Genomic DNA, 26,783 nt, shown 5'->3' with positions numbered 1-26,783 from the left:
CAGGATCTCCAACCAACACTATACACCAGGTATATTGATGACATTTTCTTCCTCTGGACCCATGGTGAGGAGTCACTGAAACAACTGTGATATCAATGAATTTCATCCCACCATCAAACTCACCGTGGACTATTCTCCAGTGTCTGTCTCATTCTTGGGCACATACATCTCCATCACGGATGAGCACCTCAGCACTTCACTCTACTGCAAACCCACGGATAACCTCACGATGCTGCACTTCTCCAGCTTCCACCCGAAACATATTAAAAAACAGCCATCACATACGGACAAGCCCTACACATACACAGGATCTGTTCTGAGGAGGAATGTGATGGGCACCTGGAAGTACTCAAGGATGCCCTCATAAGAAGGGGGTATGATGCTCAACTCATCGACCGCCAGTTCCGATGTGCCACAGCGAGAAACCATAATTTTTATCGTGTACCTGACAAAAAGGGCAGAGCAGTCAGTTCTTTCAGCTTTCTAAGTAGTAACTCAGGAGGTGGAGTTAGCTGCTCCTTAGAAAGCTAAAGAAAAGCTGACTGCTCTGCCCTCTTTGTCAGGTACTGTAAAAATATTGAAAAGCTACTGATTTCATTTTTTTTTAATTTGGAGGAGGTGATCTAAAGCACAAACCTAAAATGACCAGTCGATGAACAGGTATGGTTGGTATGTCCAGACATTTTGCTGCTGTGGATGGGAACTCAGAAGAACTGGTCCAAGCTCCTCCAACAGTAGTCATTCCCACTCTGGTCCCAACTCAAGCTCCTCCGTTTCTGCTGCCATCCCTTAAAAGGCTCGATAGAATTCCCAAAGTAATACTTGGGAATGATTGAACCTTAGTCTCAGTCTGATTTGCAAGTCTTTTAATGTACTCCTCTTGAAATTATGCCAGGCATGTGTCGAAAGAGCTGCAAATTCTTATCTGTTATAATTATCGACACTCAGAGTGTCACATACAAGACGGCATGTTCATGGATGTTATGGAAAATGGAAAAGAATGTAACATTTACATGTGCCAAGTTTATAGCATCATTCCAGTTTGAGTTTACAGAATCTTGGCTTCAACAGATGACTGGTTACTGTCACTGATGTTTTCTGCAACAGTAATTCATTCCAAGCCACAGCATTTTTACAACGTTGAGTTGAAATTGCTAATGATGTATAAGATGATCTGTTCCTAATATCATTATGAGAAAGATAATAACATGCTGCATTCTTTCTGTAATTGAATCCAGCCTGCTAATTTAATCCAAATGTAGTTTGTTTCACTGACAGAAACTGTAGAAACTTTGAATTGTATCTATGACATTCAATAATTTCTTCAAGAAGAATCCTTTAAAACACATTAGTGTGGCACAAAACACTAAGTTGCCTACAGTGGAGTCTGCACACATTAGATGTGAATTTGAGTGTCTCTTCCTCAGCTCAGTGATTGCAGTAGAATTGCCTGGCACAACAGACATGGTAGATGCTGGTTCTGAAGCTTTGTTTGGAGCATCAAATGACCCCAGGCATCCTCCTATGTTGATTTTTGTTTTTACTTGATACATTTCACATATCTCTTGATGTATTTCCAGTGATGTCAGTGGCTGAGGTAAGAGGAAGTAGGGCAGAGTCTTGTTGAGTTGTTGGGGGTTTCACCCGTGTGAGCCAGCGAAAGGTGCATGTTGCCTCTCCTGGACAAGGTACACTGAGCCATATGCCAGTCAGGCAGTGAGAAAGCCATCAGCTGACCTTCCCCTGGCATCGGATCCCTGCAGGGTGAACTCCTGACCAAAAGGAGCTGCACCAATCTGAGGCTGGTGGTGCTCACCTTCAGCGTCGCCATGCAGGAGGTCATGGCTATTCGGGAAAGTGCTATGTAGAGTCACAGTATGACTCAGGATCCAGGGTGAAGGTGAGTAAGTTATGATTGTGGGCGCGCAGGTTCCTTCACTTGGAAATTGGGATAGGAGGAAGGAATAGAATTAGAAAAAGACATCTCCTTCCCTACGTCCAGTGCCTCAACCAGACACTGATTGCCTTTGACTAACAGACAGGAGGTTGGATCCCACACCAAGGTGACAAGTTGCCTGCAAAGGAGACCTATCAGGCACACCGTATGTTTGAGGCCCATGTGAAACTAGATCAATCCCAATGGCAGCAGGCAGAAGTCCTGAAGTGGTCCTAATTGACTATGATTCACCCGAAAGGCCTCAATTTGTGGCAGGGCAGGAAGGTTGACCATGATCTGTCCCCTAGAATTGAATTCCCGTGGAGGTGGGAAGGTGACAGCATCTAGGTGTGACACACCTCACAAGTTAAGTGCCCTTACTGCAAAGCATTCCATGCTGAAAAATTGCATGAACAATTGCACAGTATTTGTACTTGTTTTGAACTGTGCTCTGTATACTATGAGCAGAGTTGAAAAGTATTTCAAATCTCACTCGGCCAGGAAAGGAATGAGACTTTCTTGTTGCTTATTGTAAAATTAAATTGGGCATTTCTTAACTCCACTTAAACCTTATGGATTTTAGAGTAAAAGACAAAGACTAATAAGTTAGTTTAAGTTTTGTTGGCTGTCAGAATTCCAACTTCAAATGTTTTATTCCTGCATTCTAATTAATAATTGCTTCAGATTGCACTTCTATTTATGTAAAATCCACAACATGTAGCATTTTAGTTTCTAGATTTAACTTCTGTATTGACTGTACAAATATTTTTAAATTTTTGAAGAAGTGTAATTTTTAAATTACATTTGTTCGTTGTGAGGATGGTCTCTGACACATAACCAGCTAAACTCTTCATGACTCAGGAAACGTAAAGAAAGAATTTGTATATACCCAGTCTCACATATTTTAGCTCCTCATCACTTCCAAATTACAGACTGGAATCACTCGCCAAGGCAACTGTTGCTGCTAATTTATATCAAGGAAAGGACCTACAAGCAGCAATGGGAATAAAGGCTGATAATTTTTTGTATCTGATGGAGAACAGTAAATGGCTACAGTCAATGGGATAACTTCCTTGTTCAAATAGAATCACAAAATTCTTTTGCCATTTTGAAGAGGCAGCAGAGACTTGGGTTTAATATCTCGTTAAAAAGTTTGTACTTCTGCCAATGTACTATTCCCTCATTATTGCACTGAAGTATCAAATTAGTGCAAATCAAATTGAGGAGTAGGATTTAAAGCTGAGATGTTTGCATCCATAGGCAAGAATACCTTCCTAAGAAAAACAGATATACGATTCATAAATATGTCAGGGCTTTATTGGACAAAAAACAGACTCCAGGATCTTTGCCTTGAGTTACATAAAAAATAATGAAAGTTCATAAAAACATAAACAACAAATTCATTATGAATAAAAACAAAAATTGCCAGAAGTGCCCAACAGGTTGGACAGTATTTGCGGAGAGAAGCAGTTAACACTTCACATTTCCTTGGAATAGAAGGAAGATGGAAATGTCTGAGTCTTTAAGCTAGTAGAATGTGGGGGATCAAAGGGAAGGTCTGCAATAGGGTAGAGAGCAGCAGAGAAGAACTAACAATGATGTAAAAGCTAAGAACAGTGGAATGGGTAAAGAAACAGTTGTTAAGTCTGGCCTGATGGCAGGTTAATGGCTATATAGTAGCCATTTGAATGCAAAATCTGTGGTAGGGATACTTTTTGAAAAAGTTCTGAGGGACAGAATTACTCTCCCCTGGGAGAGAAAAGGATTAATCAAGGGTAGTCAGCATGGCTTTGTTGGGGAAATCATTTCTGACATGTTTGATTGACATTTTTGAGGAGGCAACTAGATGTGTAGATGAGGGTAGTGCAATAGACATTGTCTACATGGACTTGAGTAAGGCTTTTTACAAAGTCTTGCTTGCTAGACTAATCAAGAAAGAAAGAAAGGCAATTTGACAAATTCGATCCAAAACTGGCTTAATGAGAGGAGTAGAAGTTTAAAGGTTGTTTTCGTGGAAGCCTGTGTCCAGTGACATACCGCAGTATTTGGGTCCACGGCTGTTTGTTGGATACATTAATGATCTAGATGGGAATGCAGAAGGTTTGATCAGTGAGTATGCAACAGGCACATAGATTGCTGGTGTGATAAATAGCAAGGAGGAAAACTATAGATGATATAGGTGGTCATAACAATAGCAAATGGAATTTAATTCAGAAAAGTCAGAGATGGTACAATTTGAGAGGACTAACAAGGTAAAAATAACACAAGGAATAGTAAGACCTTGGAAGTACAGAGGATCATAGGGACCTTGGTTTTCATTGAATACAAAATTAGGGAAGTTACGTTAGAGGTACATAAAGATGTTAGTTAGATCTCAGTTGGATTACCATGTGCAGTTCCTACCACACTGTAGGAAGAATGTGATTTCACTGGGGAGGATGCAGAAGAGATCCACCTGATGTTGCCTGAGCTGGAGTGATTCAGCTATGAAGAGACACTAAGCGGACTGGGATAATTATCCTTAGAGCAGAGAATGCTGGGAGATGGGTGGGAGTCCTGATGAGATATACAATATTATGAGAGGGACAGTTAGGGTGGGCAGGAAGAAAATTTCCCTTCAGTACAAAGCCGAAATAATTATATGGCATATGTTTAAGGTAAGGAACAAGTGGTTTGGAAGGGATTTCAGGAATATTCATTTCATCTGGAGGGTGGTGGGGATCGGAAATCACTGTCTAACAGGTGGCATCAAACATTTAAAAGATTTTTAGATCAACACTAAACACAGTTGCGTCCAAGGCAATGATCAAATGCTGGAAATTAGGATGAGAGTAGATAGGTGTTTAAGACCAACACAGACAGAATGGGTTGAAAGGTCTCTTTCGTTGCTATAAAACTCTATGATTCAATAATGTGAAGACCAAAAGAAAGAAACAATTAATATAAAAAAAACAACAAGGTGGAGGCAGAGATTTTGTTCTAAATTGATGAACTTAAAACTGAGTTCCAAGGCAGGAGAGGTTGAGAGGAAAGATGAGGGGCCGTTATTCAAGCTTTGCTGAGCTTCACTGGAATGCTGTAGCAGATCAAGGAAAGAAAAGGCAGTGTTGGAGCAAGGTGGAAAATTAAAACAAAAAGGTCATGCTTGCTAGCTGAACAGTAGTGGTTTGCAAAAGAAATACTTAGTTTGCATTTGGGCTGCTCAATGTCGAGGAGCAACATAAGCAGCAAACACATTACATTAAATTGAAAGTAGTCAAAGCAAATCACTGTTTCACTTGGAACAAGTGTTTGGAACCTTGAATAGAGAGAAAGGATGAAATGAAAGAACAAGTATTGCACCCTTAGCTGAGCCTAATGCCCCTTCCTTCCCCATAACACCTTTCCATGCAAACACTGGAAGTGCTGCCTACCCAATACTGGGGAGACCAATCTTGTCTGGGTTCAGGGTAAGGGAAAGTTGGTTCTGGCTACCCATTCCAGCTACCCTATAATATCAATTAAAGCACCATTTGAGGCCAATATTCTGAGGCTGGCAGACAATTTCCCCTTGATAGCTGAATTCCAGCTGATAGCTGATGTGTTCATGAACCTAGCATTATCATGGCACTCAGTTCAGGTCAGTATTTGTCTTTTTTGTATTCAATTTTAGTCAGTTGAAGTCTCAGGTAATCGTCAAATGACGAAAGTTGAATATTGATCATTCATTTTCACTACGATTGTAAATGTTAATTTTTGTAAAGAAGAAAAACTTATTTTGAAGATTTTGCAAGTGTTCAGAGTTAAAGTAATGTGTTTAGAAATTTGATGCTTGAAATTAGTTGCCACAAGCCCCAACTTTAATTGCATTGTGTGCATGCTTAGCTTCTACTGACAGTGATGAGTACAGAATGACTGATCCACTTAGGAAATGGCTTTGAATTATCAATTCAAAACTCACAGCTCACAGCAAATGCTCAAGGCAAGTTAATTGGTTTTCTTCACGTTTGTACAGTTTTGTTTTTTACTGCAGAGAACAGGCAGCTTCTGCTGTGGAGAACAAAAAAGCACACATTTTTATTGTGTCTCTCTGTGTCTGTACCTTTCATGTTCCCAGTTCCAATATGCACAGTTAGCTGAGTACCAGAATTCCTTGCTGTGTAGTCATCCTTGTAAAACGCTGTGTTTGAAAACAGTTCTTCTTCCTTGCAATCTATAGCTTTTAAAGGCTGAAAAGAAAAAGACATGGCTCTTAAGTATGCATGATGTGAGTAAGCTTCTAAATGAATACTTTGTCTTTGTCATCACAAATGAAAAGGATGATACAGATATTCTAGTTAAATAGGAGACATGTGGAATATTAAACAAAATAAGCAAAATGAGAAGGGAAGTATTCGAGGGACTGATCTCCCTTGAAGGTGGATAAATCGCCAGTGCTGGATGAATGGTACTCTAGGCTGTTTAAGGAAGGTTTAGAGGAAATAACGGATACTCTCAGGGAATGTTCCAATCCTCATTATATGTAGGGGTGGTGCCAGATAACTGGAGATCTGCAAACATTGTACTGTTATTCAGAAAGGGTACGAGGGATAGACCAAATTATTATAGGCCAGTCAGTCTGACCTCAGAACTGAGCAAATTACAGGAATTAGTATTGAGAGATAGGATTAGTTGTTCCTTGGAAATTAATCAAAGATATTCAGCAGGTTTTAAAGTGAGGTCATGTTTTACTCGCTTAATTGACTTTTTTAAGAAAGTAACAGGAAGATTGTCGATGGTCATAGAGTGGATGTTGTCTAAGTAGATTTAAGCACAAGATCCCACAAGACAGACTGTTCAGAAAATTCAAAGCTCATGGGATTCAGGAGAGTATGGGAATTGGATTCAAAATTGGCTCAGAGAAGAATAAACTTAGTTAGAGACAAAAAAATCCTGCCGATGCTGGAATCCAAGGTTATCAAGCAGGAAGCTGGAAAAACACAGCAAACCAGGCAACACCAGGAGGTGAAGAAGTCAACGTTTCAGGTGTAACCCTTCTTCATGGCCTTCTGAGTCCTGAAAAAGGGTTACACCTGAAACGTTGACTTCTCCACCTCCTGATGCTGCCTGGTTTGCTGTGTTCTTCTAGCCTCTTGCTTGTCTACCAGAGAGGAATAAAGGACAATGTTTGATGGATGTTTCTGCGAATGCACAGCAGGTTCCAATGTTTTTCCACGGGACCAGGGTCTCTTGCTAATTGTTGTATATATTAATAATTTAGATTTAAATGTGGGTAGTATGAATTGAATATTGGTGGTCGACACATAGACTGGCTGGGTTGTTGAAGATCATGGCTGTGAGCTCCAAGAAGGTATCATTGGTTTGGATGAGTGGGCAGAAAAGTGACAAATAGAATTCAGCCCGGAGAAGCATGGTGTTATGATTTTGGGGCAATAAACAATGTAAAGGAATTTACAACAAATGGGAATGGTATGAAATTTATTTCACCCAGAGGGTGATGGGGTCTGGAACTTACTGCTCGATTAGATGGTTGAAACAGGCACCTTCATTTCATTTGAAAGGAATTTGGATTTGCACCTGAAGTGCTGTAACTAGGCAGGGCTATGGACCAAATAATGGAAAGTGGAATTGGAATTGGAATGATTTACCTAGAGCAGACAGGATGGGCTGAATGGTCTCTTTCTGTGCTAAAACATTTCTATGCCTCAATGGTTTAACTCCAACGACTCTGAGGAGGATTGATATCATTCAGGTCAAAGCAACCCAAATAATTGGCACCTTATTCACCATTTTGAATGTTCCCTTCCATATTGATGTGCAGTTGCAGCAGTGAATAAGATCTACAAGATGTTTGGTAACAAATTTTCAAGGCTTGGTAGATAATACTGTCCAAACCTGTGACATCTACAACCAAGAAGAACAAGGTCAAGTCAAAACAAAAACACTCTGTTTCTGCTAGCTTCCTACTGAGACACAACCATCCTGACCTAGAAAATGCCATCACTGTCATTTGATTGGGTCAGAATAGTGGGATCTGCTCCCTAACACTTCAGTGTATCAAACTGTGGCTGTTGAAGAAGGCAATTCACCATCTTCCCACCGGCAATTAGGGATGGGTAATAAATGCTTGCCTTAATTGTCTTTTCCCCAAACAAATAACAAGTTTTTGTCAAGACTGTTATTCTCCTAAGCTACCTAAATTGTGTGGGTCTTACCCTTGGAATGTTAATAAGAAACAGGATTATACTGTACAACTCCTTGAGCCTGCTCTGACAGTAAATATGATTATCTTCTATCTCTATATCACTTACCTTCCTGTTCTTCTTTACTCCTTAAGAGATGTTATATCTATTTATCCAACGTGTAAATATACTCAGCAATAGATCATTCACAACCTTTAGGAGAGAGAGTTCCAAAGATCCATAACTCACTCAGTGAAAAATATTTCCCTCATCTCAATTCAGAATAATTAGTTCTTTATCCTGAGACCATGGCCTCAGTTTTTAGATTCCCCAACAGAGAAATAACTTCATTGTGACAATCCTGTCAAGCTCCATCAGAATCTTGTATGATATTTCAGTTATATCATCTCTCGTTCTTCTGAACTCCAACTATTGTGGAACAAAAATAGAAATTGCTGGAGAAATTCAGCAAGTCTGGCAGCATCTGTGCAGAGAAGTCAATGTGTTGAAGAAAGGTCACTGGACCTGAAATATTAACTCTGCTTTCTCTTACAGATTCTGCCAGACTTGCTAATTTTCTCCAGCAACTTCTGCTTTTGTTTCAGTCTTCAGCATCTGCAGTTCTTTGTTTTATTCCAGAGATTCTGGGTTCAACGTTCTCACCCTTTGATCAAAGAGTGGCCTCAGGTGAATATCTAGTATGGCATCTTTGACTGAACTTATCAACTTTCACAAATTTGGATAGATGTAGACTAAAGAAAAAAAAAACTTACATTTACATAGTACCTTTCATGACCAGGGTGTACCTTTGAAGTACTGTCACTGTTCTAATGTAGGAAACACAGGACAGTCAGTTCTGCTATAATGCAGAAGTTCTGTTCCCGTGCAATCCCATGTTGTAAGAATATTGTGCAATAGCAGCACCATTTAAACTTATGGGCCTGGAATCATGTTATAACCAGTACATGCTTTCAAACTTTGTGCTTTAGAAACAGTGTCCTTAATTCGTTAATTGCGATATAGCGAATTCACACTAACAAAATGCATATTATAGCAGAATGACCTGTAGTCAGTTTGCATTGTGCAATGTCTCATAGACAACAATCAATGGCCAGTTCACTTGTTTTTTTTGTGATGATATGCTTTTCATCAAGAACTCTTCACATTCCTGATGAAGAGCTTATGCTCCAAATGTTGACTGTCCTGCTCCTCGGATGCTGCCTGATCGGCTGTGCTTTTCCAGCAGCACACTTTTTGACTCTGATCTCCAGCATCTGAAGTTCTCACTTTCTCTTTTTTTTTTGTTCTGATCAAGGTATGTAGAATAGAGTCAGAAAGTGGTCAAAGGACAGAAAGCAGCAATTAGACCTTTCTTGTCATGCTAGTTCACTGGATGAGCCACTTACCTTGTGCTGACTACATACACGCCAACATGCTTCCTTTGCTAAGTTATTTTTTTCTCCAAGCTAAATTCAGGACTGGAACAATTTTCAAGAAACATGCCTCTATGGAATAACTAAAGGAAAATCTGTTAAACCTTTTAAGTTATGTGACCATAACTGCAGAAATTGTTTACTTTATGTGAAAATTACCTTGTGCAAGACCATGGGGGAAGCATTACCAAATGCCAAATGCTACATCCCTGCATTTTCCTCTTAGCCCTGCATTTTTGTTTTGCTTCAGATAATTATCCAATTCTCATTTGAAGACCTTGTTTGAATCTGCCTCCACTACTTTGTTTGGTAAACCATACAATGCTGAGAAAAGGTTTTCCTTAAGTTGATCTTAGTTTTTTTTGCCAAACTTTTATGTCAGTGTCCTATGGTTCACAACCTTTCCTCTATTGGTGGGAGATTCTCCCTATCTGCTCTGACCAGAGTTTTCATTATTTTACACATCTCTGTCAAATCTCATCTTAATCTTCTTCACTCCAAGGAGAATAGACTGAACTTTTCAATCAATCCCTATGGCTGAATCTTCAAATCCCTGGAAGCATCCTTAACAATCTTTCTCATATTTTCACACTATTCATAAAATGTGATGCCCAGATGCAACCCTAGTTGAGGCTAAACAAAAATTTTCTACAAGTTCATCGTAACTTGCTTGCCTTTGTATTCCATGCTCTTATACACAAACTGCAAGATTTATTTGCTTTATTAAATGGTTATTAACCTTCTTTGATTTATGCATGTATCTCACACATCTCTCTGTTCCTGCACTTCCCTTTAGAATTGTCTCCTTTATTTGATATTGTCTATTCTAACTCTTCCTGCCAAAAGGAATAACTTCACACTTCTTTGAATTATATTTAATCTGTCACTGGTCTGTCCAGACTGTGAAGTTGATCACTATTGTTCACACAGTTCACAATAGTTGCAGACTTTGTGTCAAATTGTGCCTTGCACACCAAAATCTACATAATTGATATAAATTAAGTAAGGCAGTGATCCTAACTCTGACCTCTGAGGAACTCAACTGCCTATATCTTCTTCTGGTCTAAAGCCAATCTTTCACCACTACTGTTTATTTCCTGTTTATGGCAACCAACTTCACAACCGAATAACTATGCTCTCTGTTATTCCATTAGTTTAATCTTCATTGATGAGAATGTTATGTGATGTTTTATCAATGACTGTCACCAACGTGCTCTGTTAAATCATACAAAAACCTCAATAGACAATAGACAATAGGTGCAGGAGTAGTCCATTCTGCCCTTCGAGCCTGCACCACCATTCAATATGATCATGGCTGATCATCCTTAATCAGTATCCTGTTCTTGCCTTATCTGCATAACCCTTGATTCCACTCTCCTTGAGAGCTCTATCCAATTCTTTCTTAAATGAATCCAGAGACTGGGCCTCCACTGCCCTCTGGGGCAGAGCATTCCACACAGCCACCACTCTCTGGGTGAAGAAGTTTCTCCTCATCTCTGTCCTAAATGGTCTACCCCGTATTTTTAAGCTGTGTCCTCTGGTTCGGCACTCACCCATCAGCGGAAACATGTTTCCTGCCTCCAGAGTATCCAATCCTTTAATAATCTTATATGTCTCAATCAGAACCCCTCTCAGTCTTCTAAACTCAAGGGTATACAAGCCCAGTCGCTCCAGTCTTTCAGCATAAGGTAGTCCCGTCATTCCAGGAATTGACCTCGTGAACCTACGCTGCACTCCCTCAATAGCCAGAATGTCTTTCCTCAAATTTGGAGACCAGAACTACACACAATACTCCAGGTGTGGTCTCACCAGGGCCCTGTACAGCTGCAGAAGAACCTCTTTGCTTCTATACTCAATCCCTTTTGTTATGAAGGCCAGCATGCTATTAGCCTTCTTCATTACTGTACCTGCATGCTTACCTTCATTGACTGGTGTACAAGAACACCCAGATCTCTTTGTACTGCCCCTTTACCTAAATTGATTCCATTTAGGTCATAATCTGCCTTCCTGTTCTTGCCACCAAAGTGGATAACCATACATTTATCCACATTAAACTGCATCTGCCATGCATCTGACCACTCACCTAACCTGTCCAGGTCACCCGGTAATCTCCTAACATCCTCTTCACATTTCACCCTGCCACCCAGCTTAGTATCATCAGCAAATTTGCTAATGTTATTGCTAATACCATTTTCTATATCATTAATATATATTATAAAATGCTGCGGTCCCAGTACTGATCCCTGTGGTACCCCACTGGTCACTGCCTGCCATTCCAAAATGGAGCCGTTTATCACTACTCTTTGTTTCCTGTCAGCCAACCAACTTTCAATCAAATTAATTAAACATGATTCTGGCTTTATACCAATCAGGACACCAGGAAGTAGGCCTCTGCTCTTCTTCAGAATTAAACCTTTTATGTTCACCTTTGACCAGTGCAGATTTAATGGACTGAGTGTCCTTTTTCTGTGTTTTTGACCTCTATGACTCACTTAACAAATTCCTCTCCATCCAAGCCCTTAACACAGTCTATGTTTGGAAAGTCAAAATCCCCCACCATTATAACCCAATTCTTACAGATATCTGAGATCTTCTTACATATTTGCTGCTCAATTTCCTGCTGATTATTTGGGGGCCCTATAGTACAATCCCAATAAGGTGATCATCCTTTCTTATTTCTCAGTTCCACCCATATAATTTCACTGGCTGTTCTCCCAGGAATATCCTCTCTAAGTACAGCCATAATGTTATCCTTAACAAAAAACGCCACTCCCCCTCCTGTGTTGCTACCCCCCCCCCCCCTTTCTATCCTTCCCATAACCCTGTATCCCAGAACATTAAGCTGCCAGCTCCTTAAGCCACATTTCTGTAATAGCTATGATATCCAGGTTCCATGTTCCCAATCATGCCCTAGGTTCGTCTGTCTTATCTGTCAGGCCTCTTGCATTGAAATAAATGCAGTTTAATTTATAAGTCTTTTTGTGTTCTCTGCCATTGTCTTGCCAACCTTGACTATTTAGCTTGCTCCCCTAATCTACTTTCCCAGCCTCAGACGTATATCTTTTCTCATTATCTCTTTGGGTGTAGAGATCTTCCTGTCCTGATTGGTCTAGTGGGCAGTGAAGAAATGTATCTCAGAATAGAATGGCACCTTGATCAGATGGGCCAATGGACTGAGGAATGGCAGATAGAATTTATTCAGATAAAAGTAAGGTGCTGCATTTTGGTAAGGCAAACCAGGCCAGGACTTAGACAATTAATGGTAACTCCTTGGAGACTGTTGCCAAACTAAGGGACTCAGAGGTACAGATGCATAATTCCTTGAAAATGGAGTTGCAGGTAGGCAGAGTGGTGAAGAAGGCATTTGGCACACTTGCCTTCATTGGTCAGTGCATAGAGGAAAGCAATTAGGATGTCATGTTGCAACTGTACTGGACATTGGTGAGGCCACTTTTAGAATACTGCTTTCAATTCTGGTCTCCCTGGAATAGGAAAGATGTTAAACTTGAAAGGATTTGGAAAAAAATTACAAGCATGTCAGCATTGGAGGCTATAGGATGAGGCTGAATAGGCTGGGGCTTTCTTCCCTGGAGTGTCAGACCTGATAGAATTTTATATTTTTAACTTGAGTCGTAAAAGATTTAAAAGGGACCTAAAGGGCAGAGGGTGGTGCATGTATGGAACGAGCTACCAGAGGAGTTGGTGGAGGACAGTACAATTAGCGCATTTAAAAGACATCTGAATGGGGACATGAATAGGAAGGATTTAGAGGGATATGGATCAAATGTTGGAACATGGGATTAGATCAGTTTAGATATCTGGTCAGCATGGATGGGTTGGACTGAAAAGTTTGCTTCCATGCTGTATAACTCTAAGATTCTACGATTGTTTGACCTGAGAGGGCAGACTGTGCCTTAGTTTAGTCCATCTTATCCGTAAGGTGACAATGCAACAAACATTAATAGCCTATTTAGCTTGTTGAGCTTGCTTTGCCATTTAATACAATCTTGACTAATTGAACATATCAATGCATTTTACCCTCCATATTCCTCCAAACCATAATAATATGTTGTGGATCCAAACATGGATCAGGCTAATTCTGGTAATGTGTAATCAGAGAGGAGTAATAAATTATCTCAATGACTATAACATAATAGAATTTGGTATTCAATTTGAGGGAGAAACTGGGTTGGAAACAAATTAATCTTAAATATGAATAATTACAAAGGAGTAAAGGCAGTGCTAGTTGCAGTGGACTGGGAAAGGAATTGGGAAAGGAAAGATGGTTGACTAACAATGTCAAATGTTTAAGGAAATAATTCATAGCTCATAACAAAGAGATATATCCCACTGACGAAGAAGGATTCTAAGAAGGGGATAAGCCAACCATGTTTAACCATAGAAGTTAAGAGTAGCATTGAATTGAAAGAGTTGAAACTTTATTGCTGGAACAGCACAGCAGGTCAGGCAGCATCCAGGGAACAGGAGATTCGACGTTTCGGGCACAGGCCCTTCTTCAGGAATGGCCTGAAGAAGGGCCTGTGCCCGAAACGTCGAATCTCCTGTTCCCTGGATGCTGCCTGACCTGCTGTGCTGTTCCAGCAATAAAGTTTCAACTTTGATCTCCAGCATCTGCAGACCTCACTTTCTCCTTGAATTGAAAGAATAAACCATACAATCTGTCAAAGATTAATGATAAAATAGAAGATTGGGAAAAACTTTTAAAAATGACAGAAGATCATGAGAAAAGTAGTAAATAGGGAGAAGATAACCTTTCAGGGTAAACTATAAAAAGGAATAGAGGAGCCAAAATGATCTAGACCTGTGGGAGAATTAGGCTGGCAAATAATAATGGGAAACTAGGAAATGGCAGAGTTGTTGCATAAATAATTTACACCAGTCTTCCAAAAATACTAAAAAATTAAGAGGCAAAAGGGGAGGAGGAAATAAATATAATAAATGTCTCTCGAGAAAAGACTACTAGGGAAACTGATGGAGCTAAAGACTGATGTGTTCCCTAGACCCAATAGGATGCATCCTAACTTAATAAGAAATGAAGATTATGATCTTCTGAGAATCCTTTGATTCTGGAAAAGTGCTGGAAGATTGAAAAAACTGATAATGTAGCACCATTATTCATAAAGCAAAGAAGACAAAAGAAAGATAACTATAGGCTGTTAATTTAACACCTGCATTGAGAAAATCTCAGAGTCTATCACAAAGGACATAATAGCAGAGCATTTAGGAATATGTAATGTGATCACGCAAAGTCAGCACGGCTTTGTGAAGGGGAGGTCATGATTGAAAAATTTTTAGAATTCTTTGAGGAGGTAACAGGCAGGATAGATAAAGGGGGAGTAATATATTTGGACTTCCAGACTGCATTTTATAAGGTACCACATGTCAGTCTATATAACAAGATACCATGATGTTAGAAGTAGTACATTTGCATAGACAGAGGATTGGCTAAATAATAGAAGACAGAGAGTTGGGAGAAATGGAACATTTTCAGAATAGCCAACTGTAAATAGTGGAGTGCCATAGGGAGTAGTCTTGGGGCCACAAACAATGTGTACAAAGATAACTGGTGAGGATGATACATAAAGTCTACAGTGGGATATAGACAGGTTAAGCAAGTGGCAGAAAACATGACAGATGAAGTATAATCTGGAAAAGTCTGAGATTATTCACTTTCACAGAAAGCAGAGCTGAATATTATTTAAATTGGGAAATGGATTTAGACTTCCTTGTCATGAATCAGAAACAATTAGACTAAAACTTTAACAGGCAGCGGGGAAGGCAAATGGAATGTCGGCCTTGATTTCAAAGAAATATAACTTTTGGGTCTGACATGTTCTGAGAGAATTATTACTCGTGAGATCCATAAACACTAACCACTACAGTGATATAATATGGATTTTACAGATAGAACAGCATTGAATCCTGAAAGAGTGAGATGTAACATCTGGTCTGCCTTAGTGTGTGTGCACAATGTCTATCATATCAATGTAACCTGTAACTGATTATTAATGTGCAATAAGCTAAATCTTGTTAACTGCAGGAGCTCTCACAGCTAGATCAGGAAGTGGTTTATCTCTACTATATGAGATTAAACTGGTCATGTCATATCCTACCCTTGAAGAAGATGGTGAATTCAATCTTTATCATGAATAGTAGCTGAAAAGTGTAGTGAGCTGACATGCCCATACTATAGATCCCATTTGTTAACATGATTGGCAACAATGTTGCTGTTCTCAGGAAAGCAGCCCTATACCAGCTGCCTCCAAACGTGCCCTGGCTCTGTGTCACCTTCAATTAGCAGTCTGATCCTTCAAAAGTAGTCAACAGACTGAAAGCCCTGTAGAACAACAGTGTGCATCCAGGCTCACAGGATCTGCACAACATTGATAGCTGAATCTGCTGGCTGTAGGGCTCAGCATCAGAGTAATTGGCTCTGAGTATGTGGGGCAAGGTGACTTTGTCCCAGTTCTTTTCTCACACTTCGTGTGCAAATGTCTTCCTGAGCCTAGTGCATCCTGCTGATGACCTGTGGAACTATTTAGTCACATAGAAATATCTCACCACACGAATTACTTTAAAAATAAATTCCTCTTCAAAGACTTTCTCCATAAAATAGTTATTTTGAAGCATAGTAATTTAATCTTTAACATTATGGAAAGCAACAGATGGGAAGTAAAAATATAATCATTTTTCAGGAAATGAGAACCAAATGTTGACACGAAGTGTATACTTTATGTTATAATATTGAAACTCCTGAATGCCCTCAACTTGGAATAATCTATTACATGCCAAGAGTAGAAATACTGTTTTGTGAACACTGAAAATTAGAGTGCTCAGGATCAATCAGTTGGCTTATGCAAGAACTTCTAGGGAAAATCAATATCTAATCGTTATAATGCATAACAAAGCTGCATGTGACTTTCAAATATGCCTGTGTAATATTGCCAACATTTGGTTATCCAGTAATAGGATCATTGTGTGGAAACAATGCTTTACACTGTTTACTCTAAGATTTGGACATCCGTGTTGGATTTCCTCGATGGCAAGTATCAAACGTCTGTTTGAGAACAAAAGCTTTTAGTCATTTGCCTGATGTTCAATCCATAAAATTATAAATGGATGTAGATGCTTGAGGAAGCCCTGCTTTACCTTGGCTGGGAGGTTGGGAGTATTGTTAGCTGAACATGGAATGACTGATTTTCAATGAGGGAGCAAATGTGATTATGAAGGAGTTAAGGGAATATTATAGTCAGAAAAGCAAATCAGAAGTAATTTCCATATTTTTGATGATTTTTATCAGCTATCCACTTTAACAGTACTGGAGCATCTGGATGTTCTAACAATGTTCGTTGGCATTTAACATAATTTTTATTTGTTTCTGATTCAGTCTCTGTAGTTTTATGAAAGAAGATAGTTGGGAACTGTAAGTTCAATGGCCCAATTATTTTATCAGAAGATTCCCAACAAAATGTTCCTGAGTAAACATGTTTAGCTCCTGTCATATCAACTTATTTGATGAATTTTCACAGTTTACAAAAACTGTCTTGCAACAGTGAGTAGGGTACTACATGAGCTTTGCACTGTTCAACTATCACATCTTTCTGAAGTGCTCATGCATGGGTCCAGTTGTTCTAACTCAATCTGTTTCGGTCAGGTCACTGCCTTTTCAGAGGATTTGGTTGTGCTTATGAGGGATAGAGAAAATAATATGTCTCAGGTGGGGGAGGTGTTGGGGAATTTTTTAAAATAGTGTTTAATACTTTATTAATGCTAGTCACAACATATTTAAGAATCACCAAAACTCATCTATTTTTCTTCAATTTTCTCAGCTCTGAAGAGATTGATACCAAGACTGAGCCATGCAGCCTTGAAGTAGAATTGAGTTTGCTGTCCAATCAACTTCTTAAATCAAAAGGGCTAACAGATATTCTTCAAAAAGTAAGATTTTAATCCATTTATTCCTCTTCCTTCAGATAACCAGCTTGCTATCATGGACAAGAAATGATTTTTGTATTTGCTTGCTTGCAGTGTTATAAATGGTGAGCCCAGTAAAATGCCTAGAGGCCAATTTATGGGAAATCAAGTTTATTAATGCCAGTTTAATTAATATGAGATATTTTCATAGAGCTTCAAAATGGCCTCCTTGGCATGCTTGTGTTGGATGTCATATTGTTGCAAATGTTAACAGTGTGAAGTAAACATTTGCTAACAGCGCCAAAGAGTGCAGATCATGATGTGAAATACTTGTAGAGCTCAGTGCATCAGCCAATGATCACTCTAAACCATTTGAACATGCCTTCAGCAAAGGAAGGATCTTCCACCAAGACTAGATCATGGGAACATTAATGATACATATTTGGTTGTTGGTTGGTTCCTTCAGGCTTCAACTGAGAGTCCACAAATGTTTTGTATTTTCTACAATGACTTCAAGTTTGCCAAGGTCTTTAAAGAGTCCTGTGATAGTGCTGAAGGACTTGTCATAAATTCTGTATAAATCAGTTGCTCCCAGGCATGCTCTGCTGGCCCTCTGTTTGGCTGTCTGCTGTTTGAGGTGACCAACCAGCCTCAAGCCACAAAAGTGTGGTCATGATCTAAGGTCAAGGGAAAATAAGAAACATGTCCTGACACACTTTGCTTCCTGTAAATTAGAATAGGGCAATGTGGGAAAACAGAAGATCTCATTATCTTTAATTTTGGCCATGTGCTTAGTAATGAGTATTCCTATAATGGCTTGATTGCCCCTTTGTGGAGGTCAGAATATGCAGGTATGTATCTCCTCTTCAGGTTAGCTGTTGCTGCCTCCAACTGTCAATGGTTTTTGTGTAATCTATTTGGCTGATGAGGCTGTCAGTGTTGAATAGTTGACCATGTCTGTAAGCAGTGAGATGTTGGTGTTACTGTAGTGATAAGTATGTGAGATTGAGATTAAGCTGTGGGTTTAAAACTCCCAGCACTCTTAAGAGATTCAGGCTTGTTTGCAGGGTATCTTAACATGATGACAGCTATTGACTGCTTATTGATGTCCCAAGCCAGTGAACAGAATGTGCTAACTTGATTTAAGATCATTGGAGCAGGCAGCACAAAGTTGCAGTCTAATTCTCACCATTTTGTGAGTCCTATCCAATTTAACCCTCTCTATTTTCAACACCTGGCTGCTTTTCATCGTCATACAAGGTACCTCCTTTCAGGAATGTGACTTCCTCCTCATGCTCCTACTGTTTTATTTTGCCTAAGCTCTGCCTAATTTGAACTGCCTTGAAGTCCTCAGTAATGTGCAGGTGACAGAGAATAGTTTTCTGGCACTTGGCCAATGAATGCTTCTGTTTTCAAATGAGCCTGAAGAGAAATTTTGATTGCAGCTGCTAGACAGATTGGAGTGGCTGGGGACTGGGTGGTGGATGTGAACTTCTTTGCACAGACTTACTTGTAACAGGTTTCCCCAGGGACAGGCAGCCAACGGTATCAAAACTGGTGTGGGCAGATAGCAGTCAGTGGCTCTGTTTGCCCAGGAGAATCAGTGTAGAGCAGTTTGAAACACATCCTCCTACAATTTCAAATGATGTCTGGACACTCTGAATCCTAGCTATCCAGGCTGTAAGTAACGAGTATGGCTTAATGACTTGTGTGAATTCTGAGCGATGCCTTCTGGAATAAAGCATTCCTAGATTGATCATGAGGTTTTTTTCTAATAGTAACTCAGTCATTTATTCTAACAATCAATACATTATTGTTGCACAAAAAAGATTAACCTTATTCATGATTAAACTTCAATATCATTGATATTTACACAATATTCTCATATCCTAAAGAAAGAAAGAAAATCCTGTTCTGGAATGTATAAAGCTAAGTTGAAACAATACCCATCAGGAGGACATCATTAATAGTAATTGCATGGCAACTCAGTAACCAGAAATAATTTAACATATATAAATCACTTCTACACTATAGAATAACTTGAATTTTCTCTGATAATTGTCAAAATTGAATATTCAAAATGCAACTGGAAAATTATGACACAGGAGACTTATTTGTAACTGTCGCCAGGATCCGGAGTGAATTCTTATTCATGTTATTCATGTCTCAAGTATAAAAGCTGCTTTGAGGATACACAACCAATTAAACTGCTCTCATGATGACCTTAGGCAAAAGTAAATGAAACAAATCCTTTATTGTTCATTCCTTCATTGCCATTCAGTCAGAAAAAAATGTTATTAAATAAATATTCCAATGTCAACTCCCCAAAAATGTCTGCAAGATTGAATGCTTGTAAACATCCATCAGGAAGTCCATTTTTGAAACTACTTTTTATCACCATATACTTTAAGCAAAGAATGTTCTGTCAATAATGTTGCCCCAACTTTTCAAATTCACAAATTTGTCAACATCAACTCAAGCCCTAGAGGCTTAATTGGTTTTTGAACTAAAATCGAGCTGCTATAAGGAAGTGAAAAAACTTTGTGTGTTTAAAAATTGTTCCACCTTTGATATTGGATTGCATTGAGAAAAACATGACTAGAAACAGGTGACAGAGGGATGGCTGCGCACTTTTTACCCTGTGAATTATTTAAGATCAATCAATTGGGGTAGGGTTCAGAATAGGGAGCTAACCCACTTCAGTCAGGACTGAATGTTGTTGGGCAAGAGAACTTCAATTTATTTGTACAAAACTAATTTTGTCTGTAGTTAGCATTTAATGGAAACCTACAGATTACATTTAAAAAATTCTAGCTTTAAGCAGAGTTTTAACAAGGTTTCCACTGGAAAAGCATTTAGGCTTAATGACTTAAAGAAGTAGCTGACACCAGCTCCTCTGAACTGCGAGGCATGTTGTCATAGGAACATGAATTGCAAAAGGTTAGTATCAAGTACAGCAAGTAATGAGGAAAGCTAATAAACTGGCATTTATTGTGATGGGAATTGAATACAAAAGAAAAGAAGTTATGCAGAGCTTTGGTGGGACCACGTCTGTAGTGCAATGCACAGTATTGGTCATTTCCTTTAATGAGGATGTGCCAGTGTTGGACTGGGTGGACAAAGTTAAAAATCACTCAACACCAGGTTAAAGTCTAACAGGTTTATTTGGAAGTACTAGCTTTCGGTGCTCTGCTCCTCCATCAGCTACCTGATGAAGAAGCACCGCTCTGAAAGCTAGTACTTCCAACTAAACCTGTTGGACTATAACCTGGTGTGTTACTTCTCTTAAGGAAGAGCGTAAATCTGTTGGAAGCAGTTCAGAGAACATTTCCAAAATAATATCTGGAATAGATAGGTTTTCTTGTTGGGAAAGGTTTTACAGGCTAGTTTTCCATCTGCTGGTGTTTAGAATAGTTAAGGTGATTTGAATGAAATAAAATTCTGTGGGGTCTTGACAGTGGAGAGGATGGGGGAAAAATAAATGTTCTGATTTAAAACAATTTCGTAAAAAGATTTTACAAATTCTAATTTGTTGCCTGCAATAGTTTTGGATAAATAATGCCTTGGTCTCCCATAAAGTTATACAATAATCAATTGCATACATAATTACATGATTATTACTCAAACACTTATAAAATGTTGGTATTTACCATTGGAAAATATACCAGCAATTGTTCTCATTAGTTGTTGTCTAATATATGCAATAAATATCTAGCTAATAGATGGTTAAACAAACCTAAGCTTTTATTAAAAATTGGGCTGACTCATAGGGTAATTGGAAATTTAGCTAAGTTAATGATAACATACTTTATATGCATAATGATAAGTTGTGAAAAATAAACTCAGATTGAAGGAGTACATGGAATGCCTGGCATGGTACTGAGACAAGTAGACCCGGAAACATTACATTTCAAACTCTAGCATCTGTATTCATCAAACAGCAACAACGCAAAATAAATGGTTTAAAATTCCTGATCCTAATCATTATGCAGTACATAGTTCATGGATATCCCTGGGTATTTGTATAGAAAACAGGCTCAAACTTGGCAGTGGTTCCTAATAGATGAATACTTTGCCCAGTAAATAGATCTATATGTTTATCATGGTCGCTGGGCTGAGCTGCTGATGGTTTGTCGATGCTTGGTGAACCACAGTTCACATGAGCTAATTGGGTGCATGAAGTCAACCAAACAGCTAGTTGGTGCTGTCTTGAACCCTGAGCCATTATGAGACTCTGGCCTTGTAAGCAAGTCACTACTGAGCTCCAGACATCAGCTTTCCTGTTTGCGACTCCAATCTCTGGGATTACCACTAGCCTGTCCTATTTGCAGGAACTTTGCCATCAATGACTTGGCTGAGGTGTCCCCTCCTCTGATTTTTATTTTCTTTTGTTATATTTCTAGAAGTGCACTTACATACAACTGAACACTTTTATTTTCCATCACCAAATCAGGCATCATATTTCTACATCCAGTCATCACTGTCAGAAAATCACCCAAATTTCCAACTGAATAATTTACATGCACAGCCTGTTAAGGGCAATGCAAGCCATCAAAGGTGAGGGAGAGGTAGGGAGATGGGAAGGGGGCTAAATTAAAATGGAGTTGGAAGGGGGCTGCCCTAACTTTCTTTTTCTCTTATTATTTTACCACATCCAGAAGTGCTCTTACACACAAAGGAATATATTTTCACCTGATCGCCAGCCACTAATGATAGTTTTTTTTTCCATCTATTAATGCCTCCAATAAATCACCCAAGTTTCCAATTGAATAATCTATGTGCAAAGCCTGTTAAGGACAATGTAAGCCATCAAAGGTAAGCGAGGGAAGAGGGAGCTAAATGAAAATGGTGTTGGAAAGGGCCTCCCCTGACTTTGTTTCCTAAATCAACTTGTTCAGGAATGTTCTTACTTCTAGACTAGGTGGGATTTGAACATGGGCCCCCATTGTGCCACAAGAGCCTTCCTCCCATGATGCTTATTTTTCTTTTTATACCCAGAAGTGCAACTGAGTGACTTTCCCACCATCAAAATCACCATGACTTCTTTACCATTTTTGTCCTTTTAACTACCATCAGTATTTATGCCTGTGGCCAATTTTTTATTTACAAATTAGAAGCCCATTGTGGGCCCTCCCCTCAGTTTTAATTGTTGTTCAGGCAAGGAAAACCAATCCCCTTGTCTTCAGAGGAAGAAAAATGATAGGGGAGAAAAGAAGCATGAAATTTGTGAAGTAATTAATTTCTGATTATCAATCAGGTACAAGAGGGATCGAGAAAAGGTTTACGGTTTGTTGGACTTGTGCAACACCAAAACCCTCCTGCTGATCCAGCAGAAAATCATGAAGGAAACTTAGCCGTTAATAGTCCTTTATGTCAAAACAACTCAAAGAAAGGAGGAAAGAATGCTTGTCAAAACACACCAAACAATACCACTCGAGAGAAACTCGCACAAAGTCAGGAAACAGAAGCTACAGAGGGGAAGACGAAACAAAATATAAATCAAGGGGACACATTTCAGGATGAAGGACAAAGTGCTCCAGATCAAGCAAAAAGTGATGAACAAATCAATGGGCAAGCCATGGCAGAATTAACGAGTCAGGAATGTCAAAATGGTGCTGGCCAAATAAAAAACAAGAACACAGCTGATTGTGAGTCAGAAAGCAAAGTTGCTGATAAACCAGAAGCTCCATTGCAAGCAGAAACGTTTGACAGTAACATGGCAGAAGGTGAGAGTGAGACTGGACAGGAGCAGTCTCCCATAGCAACCAACAAGTGCAATGAGGTAAAGCACAGAACAGAAAACTATGAAGCAACTGAAGCAACGATTGTGTCCGAAGAAACTGACACCAAACAGCAAGAACACCGGCGATTGGCAAAGCCTGAGGAGACTGAAAGGAAGAATGATGTGGGTGAGTTGCTATTACTGCGTTCTTGATTGAGCTATTTTGGGCTATTTATCTGATGTAACATTTATAATATTTATGTTATAATATTTATTATGTATATCAATCTAAATATTTCATAATTCTAAACATTTAAGGATTATTTGTATTTTAAATTCTTATCGTGTGTCGAAATGATATTGCATATCAAAGGCGCAGATTAATTTTGTTTACGAATGTTCCAAATAAACATTTGGGACAGAATTCGAAAGGGATCTGAATGATTGGGGCTGTGGTGAGATTCATGTTAGAATTGTGTGCAAAGTGCGGTGAGACTTAACCCAATGTTGGGTTTAACATTTGTGTTTTTGCTGAGTGGTGTGACAAATTTATTGTAGGCAAAAGCATATTGCCAATGAGGGAGAGTTACTACTTGTTAAATGCCTCATCAATGACACACCTTGTCTCAGTAATATTCAGCATCCTAGCCTACCAAACATGCTGCTCCACGAGACATCCTGGATTCTCAACACGAATGTCAGAAGGCGGAGGACTTCCTGATGTGAGGCCCTTCAAAGGAAAAGAACTTCACACACAGACCCATGCACTGTACAGAACATCGATCTGTGGGGTCGCTGACCCCTATCCAACCTAATACATTGGTCGCCTGTTTGCTGTGCACCTCCCGGCTTTCAGGGACATACCTGGGCTGTTTTCCACATTGCTGCCAGTGTTGTAACTGCTCCGGAACAGCTTGGCTAGCAGTGTGGGAAGTTCTGGAGCACATTTATTACTATTACCAGAATGTTGTCAGGGCCCTTAGCCATTGTAATATCCAGTACCTCCAACTGTTTCTTGATATCATGTGGAGTGAATCGAATTGGCTGAAGACTGGTATCTATAATGCTGGGGACCACCGGAGAAGACAAGTTGAATCATTCATTTGGCAATTCAGGCTGAAGATTGCTGTGATCAGCCTGGTCTTGGTAAGAGTAACAAGAAGATGGGGTACTGGGCTAATGGTCGGATACTTGGTAGTGTGGATGAGCAGAGGGATGTTGGTGTCCATGTACACAGATCTCTGAAAGTTGCCACCCAGGTAAATAGTGCTGTGAAGAAGGCATATGGGTACTGGCTTTTATTGGTAGAGGAATTGAGTTCCGGAGTCCTGAGGTAATGTTACAGTTGTATAAGACTCTGGTGCGGCTGCATCTGGAGTATTGTGTGCAGTTTTGGTCACCATACTATAGGAAGGATGTGGGTGCAGAGGAGGTTTACCAGGATGTTGCTGGTATGGTAAGAAGATCGTATGAGGAAAGGCTGAGGCACTTGGGGCTGTTTTCATTGGAGAAAAGAAGGTTTAGGGGTGACTTGATAGAGGTGTACAAGATGATTAGGGGTTTAGATAGGGTTGACCATGAGAACCTTTTTCCACGTATGGAGTCAGCTATTACGAGGGGGCATAGCTTTAAATTAAGGGGTGGTAGGTATAGGACAGATGTTAGCGGTAGATTCTTTACTCAGCGAGTTGTGAGGTCATGGAATGCCCTGCCAGTAGCAGTGGTGGACTCTCTCTCTTTATGGGCATTTAAACGGGCATTGGATAGGCATATGGAGGATAGTGGGCTAGTGTAGGTTAGGTGGGCTTGGATCGGCGCAACATCGAGGGCCAAAGGGCCTGTACTGCGCTGTATTCTATGTTCTATGTCTTTTGAACTGTTGTGTTGGACTCTTGAGGATGGGGATATTTGGGGAGCCTCCTCCTCCAGTGAGTTGTTTAATTGTCTACCACCGTTCACGACTGGATATGGTAGGATTACAGTGCTAGATGTGATGTATTGTGGATGAAATAATTTAACTGTCTATAACTTGCTGCTTATGCAGTTTAGCATGCAAGTAGTCTTGTATTGTTGCTTCACCATCCTCATTTTCAGGCATGTCTTGTGTTGCTCCTGGCACTCTTCATTGAACTAGGTTTGACCACCTGGCTTAATGTTAATGGTGGGATAGGGAAAATGCCAGAACATGAGGTTACAGGTTGTGCTGGAGTAAAATTCTGCTGCTGTTGATGGTCGACAACATCACTTCAATTTCTGGTCTTGATTTGTTGTGTCTGATTTGAAGTGTGTCCATTTAGCACGGTGATAGTGCCACACAACACAATAAAGGGTATTCTGAATGTGAAGGCAGGATTTGTATCCACAAGGACTGATCGGTGTCGTTCTTACCAATACTTTTATGGATAGATGCATCTACAGTTGACAGATTGGTAAGGGTGAGGTCAAGTATGTTTTTCCCTCTTTTTGGTTCTGTCACCATCTCCCACAGACCCGGTCCAGCAGCAATAGCCTTTAGGACCTGTGCACCATGCTGTTCACCAGGTTACTGTCAGAGAATCACAGTGACACCTTCCCTATCTCTCTGCCCTCATCCATGTGCATAGGGATGCTGGTCATTCAGTGGACATCTGCTGTAAGGTGGGTTTTTCTGTGAGAAGCACATGAAGAGGCCAGAATTGGATAAGAGGGACAAATGCAGAGAGAAATCTCATTAGGTCTATTGACAAAAAAACCCTCAACAACTTGACATCACTTGCATTTAGCCAGAAAACATTGCATCAGCCATTGTCTCAGAATACTTGCATTGCACAGATTTGAAATTGCTGATGGGCCATTCTGGTGCTGGAAGTATAACGGGGGAGGACTCCCCTGTGCTAACGTATCTTGTCCCACATTCTGGGCGCAGGCTCATTTTCGTATTTAGACTGAGAAACCTTTACTTTTGGAGATGGAACAGAGGGTTGAAAGAACCTTGAAGAAGGTCAAGTACCATGTTCACCTGATGGAGCTATGCCAAGGCCCTGCATGGTGCAAAAACATGATTGAAGAGTTTCCAACATTTCCTGAAAGTTGGGTAGCATTTTTCGATAATCAGTCTGATCTGCGTTGGTTATCTTTGGGTCACTGAAATAATTTGTTTTCTGGGCATTGCCTGCATAATGCTCAGTGTCCACATCTATGCCATCTGTTCAGCCCGGTTCAGTCACTGTTTACAAGTCAGTTTGGACACTTATTTAAACCCAAAAGCTTAAAGCAACAAGTAGATGAAGAATTTACACTTCCCTCTCCCACCCCTCAATGAGAATGTTGTATTGGATAGAAAGCAAATAGCTGGAAATGTGTTGCTGGAAAAGCGCAGCAGGTCAGGCAGCATCCAGGGAACAGGAGAATCGACGTTTCGGGCATAAGCCCTTCTTCAGGAATGAGGAAAGTTTGTCCAGCAGGCTAAGATAAAAGGTAGGGAGGAGGGACTTGGGGGAGGGGCGTCAGAAATGTGATAGGTGGAAAGAGGTCAAGGTGAGGGTGATAGGTCAGACTGGGGTGGGGGCGGAGAGGTCGGGAAGAAGATCGCAGATTAGGAAGGCGGTGCTGAATTC

The 26,783-nt window shown here is 39.9% G+C and overlaps 1 protein-coding gene across 2 annotated transcripts in view; it reads left to right on the top strand.

The window, feature by feature from the left end:
- Nucleotides 1-26,783, top strand: part of LOC122549933 (raftlin-like) — a 103,514-nt gene that overhangs the window by 43,997 nt on the left and 32,734 nt on the right. For both annotated transcript variants that reach the window (XM_043690175.1, XM_043690176.1), the window contains 2 exons: nt 17,381-17,489; nt 22,723-23,374. In XM_043690175.1, coding sequence (XP_043546110.1) covers nt 17,381-17,489; nt 22,723-23,374 — 761 coding nt within the window. The remainder of the gene's footprint in view (nt 1-17,380; nt 17,490-22,722; nt 23,375-26,783) is intronic.

The sequence above is a fragment of the Chiloscyllium plagiosum genome, chromosome 5, assembly GCF_004010195.1.
Source record: "Chiloscyllium plagiosum isolate BGI_BamShark_2017 chromosome 5, ASM401019v2, whole genome shotgun sequence".
Classification (NCBI taxonomy): domain Eukaryota; kingdom Metazoa; phylum Chordata; class Chondrichthyes; order Orectolobiformes; family Hemiscylliidae; genus Chiloscyllium; species Chiloscyllium plagiosum.
Note: the sequence above shows the minus strand (reverse complement) of the source record. Positions and strands in the feature narration are given on the sequence as shown.